The 4113-nt window shown below is 62.5% G+C and overlaps 3 protein-coding genes across 3 annotated transcripts in view; all 3 read left to right on the top strand.

The window, feature by feature from the left end:
• The window catches only part of EMIHUDRAFT_249505 (hypothetical protein), a gene marked incomplete at both ends in the record, with an annotated part of 2491 nt that extends 1588 nt beyond the window's left edge, over positions 1-903 (top strand). The window contains 3 exons of the mRNA XM_005759959.1: positions 82-229; positions 491-544; positions 787-903. Of these exons, the coding sequence (XP_005760016.1) occupies positions 82-229; positions 491-544; positions 787-903 (319 nt within the window). The remainder of the gene's footprint in view (positions 1-81; positions 230-490; positions 545-786) is intronic.
• On the top strand, positions 855-2609 carry EMIHUDRAFT_460047 (hypothetical protein). Its single transcript, XM_005759958.1, has 8 exons — positions 855-897; positions 1054-1172; positions 1313-1469; positions 1685-1750; positions 1820-1877; positions 2117-2203; positions 2277-2328; positions 2407-2609. The coding sequence occupies exons 2-8, from the start codon at positions 1150-1152 to the stop codon at positions 2495-2497; spliced, it is 534 nt and encodes a 177-aa protein (XP_005760015.1). The 5' UTR covers positions 855-897; positions 1054-1149; the 3' UTR covers positions 2498-2609.
• Positions 2610-3627: 1018 nt separating this feature from the next.
• EMIHUDRAFT_249502 (hypothetical protein) overlaps positions 3628-4113 on the top strand; it is a gene marked incomplete at both ends in the record, with an annotated part of 1598 nt that continues 1112 nt past the window's right edge. The window contains one exon of the mRNA XM_005759957.1: positions 3628-3666. Within this exon, the coding sequence (XP_005760014.1) occupies positions 3628-3666 (39 nt within the window). The remainder of the gene's footprint in view (positions 3667-4113) is intronic.

Raw genomic sequence — 4113 nt, 5'->3', positions numbered from 1 at the left:
GGCTCTTTCCGGTTTGCTAGCTCTCTGACACCAATGCACCCCCAACCCGCCGCCAGGAAAACTCGCGTTCGGTTCGAGCAGTTCCTCCAATTCGAATTACTTCGAGTCCAAGACGATGTACCGCATCCTGCTGCGCTCCCTCGCCAAGACGCGTGAGGGGGGGGGCGTTGCGTACTGCACCCTCGTCACATGGGCTGTGCTTGCTGAAATCGGTAGCGTCGTGTTCCCGGTGAGACAGTGCGATGATCATAGCCTCTCCCGGACTGGGGCATACCCACACTATCAGACCAGGCATTCCCGGTGAGAGCGCACGCGCAGACCGGCGGCTGTTCGCGCTAGCCAGCCTCCCGGGGACCCTTGCCTGTCTGACTGTCGCTCTCTCTTTTCTGGTCCGTTCTCGACTGTGGTGGTGTGTGTGGGGGGGGGGGGGGCTTGGGGGCGGAGCCGGTCTTAGTCACTCTGGACCCAATCGCACGGTCGTGCTCTGTAGGCTTACATCACCTTTATGGCGCCGGTGATCTTCCACGTCGTCTACTCGGGCGAGGTACTCACCGACATGGCCACTTTCTTCCTCCTCTTTTCAACGATCATGGACTTCGAGCAAAAGGCGTGTACCTCCGCCTCGCCGCTTCGCCGCCTCCCCGCCTCCCCGCCTCCCCGCCTCCCCGCCTCTTTGCTTCGCCACCTCCCCGCCTCCCGGCTTCCTCGCCTCGCCGCCCCCGCGCTGTCCCCAGCGGGATCACGACAAGAGCGTCACGAATCCACGCTGCGCCCCGTCTTCCACAGGCTCTCCACTTGGTGCAGTTCGCCGCGTGCCTGACCGAGGAGCAGCGCGACCTCACCACCAAGTTCGTGCAAGGACATCGCGCGAAGGCGGAGATCCGCGCTGTCAACCAGGCGTAGTGGTAGGAGTAGGGGTAGTAGGAGTGAGCAGGCTCACTCGAATGCCTGGCCCCTCTCCACGCCCCAAGCGACAGGTGGCCTTAAATCCACACCGGGACTGGGGAGACGGGAGTTCCTTCTTTTCGAAGAGGTCGCTGACTACTCCTACAGGCGTACCTCTGGTTCTGCTTTATCCTCATCTTCGTCATCTTCATCACCTTCAAGAGCTGGTTCTCCATCCTCTGGCTCTGGGTCGTCCCCTTCTCGATGTTCTACTACACGATGGTGACTCCCCTCAGTCTCCCACACCGCTTGAGTAGTAGAAGTAGGCAACCTTAGTTCCTGAGCCTCTCCTACCGCGTCCTCTCCCCGCCGCGCCCTCTCCCCCGACGCATACCCCCCCCCCTCCCCCCTCCTTCCAACAGGTGATCCACTCCTTGCCGTACTGCATGAATGGGTGGACGGCCTGCCCGGGGCACACGATGCCGTGCATGTGCTTGACCTTTGCGCTGACGTCGCTCACCATGTTGAGCCTCTTCATCCTGAAGCACGGATGCTTCATGTTCCCGTGCCTCTGCAAGGAGGAAGTGCGCGGCGGTTGCCCTGTAGCACTTGCAGCCCTGCCACCCACGCCCCACCTCGGCCCAGCCACCTCGGGCCATCTCCCACCTCTGGCCACCTCGGGCCACCTCGGACCACCTCGGGCCACCCACGCCCCACCTCTGCCCCGGCGGGCGCCTCGCTGGAGCCCTGTCGTGGCGCACACACTCAGCGGTGCCGCCACCTCTTCGCCCCCACCCAGGTCCCCGGCTGGCTCTTCTTCCCCTCCTCCACAGCGCTCACCTCGCCGCTGCGAGGCATCTTCGACGTCTTGAACGAAGTATCAGTGAACTCTCAATTATGCCTACTGCTAGTGCTACGACTAGGCATCTTCGACGTCAACCTGTGGTTCTTCGAACGGCCCGTCACTCGGCTCATCGACTGGTTCACCGCAGGCTTGCGAGCTTGGCCATCCCGTACCTGCACACACACACACACACACACACACACACACACACACACACACACACGCACACACACACACACACACACACACACACACACACACACACACACACACACACACACACACACACACACAGACAGACAGACAGACACAGACAGACGAGCGTGCGAGGAGGCGCTGTTCACAGCAACGCCGAGTTTGCGAGCTTGGCCCTCTCCCGTACCGCAGCCGCGTGGGACGACGACTGCCGCTGGGAGCCGACGGCGAGCAGCTTCAAGTCGCAGGCCTTCATGTGGCGCGTGTGGCGCGTCACCGGCGCGCGCCCCCCTCGGGCCGGCGTCGGCTCTCTCCGCTCGACGCCGCAACGTCGCGACTGTTGCGACCTTAGGCATTGGCCCCGATGAGTGCCTCAAGCCTACATACGGCGGCTGCAGCGACCCGTGCGCGCGCCACGCCGCCCCGGGCGCGGGGCGATGCAGCACTGCCAAGCTGACGCCCGCTCGCCTGCGCCGCTCTAGGTGGGAGAGGGACGACACTCTGGCTGATGAGGAGGTGAACGGCGGCTCGCTGGGGACGCTCGGCGGCTTTGACAACCAGCGGCAGGGATGAGGCCCCCGGTAAGCGTCTTTTCTTTATGTAGCATTGGAGGTAGGTTAGGGCCAGCACCGCAGCGTGTGATGACCGTTGTATAGTGTGTACCATTTGGGCAAACGGCGCGCGATACGAAAAGGCGCAGGGCGAGGCGGAGAGAGATTAATAGGAGTCCCGAAAAGCCACGAGTGGAGGAGGGTGGGTGGAGCTGGAGTGACAGGTGCGCGGTGCGGACGACACGAGGGCGAGATGTCAGATGACGAGCGGCTTCGCAAAGAACGCTAGCTATATGGGAATGCGTCGTCTCTCGTGAAGGCTGGATTGACAAGCATACGAACAAACAATAGAGGCGACGGGAGGAGCCGGCAAAGTGGATGCAGTGACGTGACCCCCCCCCCCCCCCTCTCTCTCACACACACACAAATAACGGGCTCCAGGCCCCAAATGATGTGTGAGTGTTAGAGTTGTTTGGTATTGCTTAAAATACCTCTCTCTCTCTCACAACCCAAAGAAAGAGCAATCCAGCTGCATAGCGATGTAGGTGAGGTAAGGTAGCATGTCCCGCCCACACACAAATGCACACACGCGCCACCGTAGTGACACAAGAGCACTTGGAGCACTTGGAGTGCAAAGGAAAGAAAAGAAAACAGACAACCCAAGGGAGGGATGGGAGGACGGCACGCCGCCACCACACAGGGATTTTAAGGAGAGGAGTGTGGTGCTAGCCGTCGCCCACCCTTGGGAGTCTGCCTCTTCCTACTTCCTACTTCCTTACCTATCTCTCTTCGCAGTCCCTCGCCGATTCTCGCTGCAACCTTCATGCCACCTCGCGGTCGTCCCACTCTCGTCGTTCTCTCTCCTGTCGCTTCCTCCTCTGTCGCGTCGCTCTCATCTGCCTCGTTCTGCGACGACGACGCCCGCCTGCCGATCCCTTGCTCTCGCGGCTTCTCCCGCCTTCCGGCGCAACTCCGCTCTCCTCGCAGCACTTGGAGCACTGAGCTCCACTTGGAGTGCAGTCGGCAGCCTCACATCCAGGGCCGGGGAGCTAAGAAGCGCACCCAGCGGGCCAGATGATTGGCATCGGGTTACGGGCTAGAGAGCCCTAGCCCTGGGGGGTGCGCGTTCGCAGGGAAAGGGCCGTACAGTTAATGCGGTTCTCCGAGAGGGCTCCGTGTACCGTGTACCGGGTTTCCCCTTAACGCCCCACTGCCACTGCAGTCGTTTTTGATGTCTCTTCTTCTGAGGCGGCCTCTCCGCCCCGCCATGTCGGCTAGCCCCACTGGCCCCGAGGGAGCCGACGGCCCGGGTGGGGTCTCCCCGGGCGAGGGCGGCCCTCCCCGGGGGGTCGGGCTGCTCTCCCTGGTCGACGAATCGCGCCCGCATCCGGCGCGCTGGACGCGTTTTTCTTTTTCTCGGCGATGCCTGCAGAAGCTCTGCGCTGGCGAGCTCGGCGATTTCTCTCTCTCGCTGTGTTCGAGGACGCCCTTTCGGGAGAGCGAGAGAGTAGGGCGGGGCGATGCTCCTCGCGCTGACTCTCGTCTCGTCACGGGGCCTCACATCGCCGACCGCTCCCGTTTTCGCATCTCCGCTCCGCTGTGCTGGGGTGCGCTGCAGTGATCCCGAGCGGAAAGCGG

This window comes from Emiliania huxleyi, assembly GCF_000372725.1.
Source record: "Emiliania huxleyi CCMP1516 unplaced genomic scaffold EMIHUscaffold_788, whole genome shotgun sequence".
Classification (NCBI taxonomy): Eukaryota; Haptophyta; order Isochrysidales; family Noelaerhabdaceae; genus Emiliania; species Emiliania huxleyi.
This window is presented reverse-complemented; position numbering and strand designations above follow the sequence as displayed.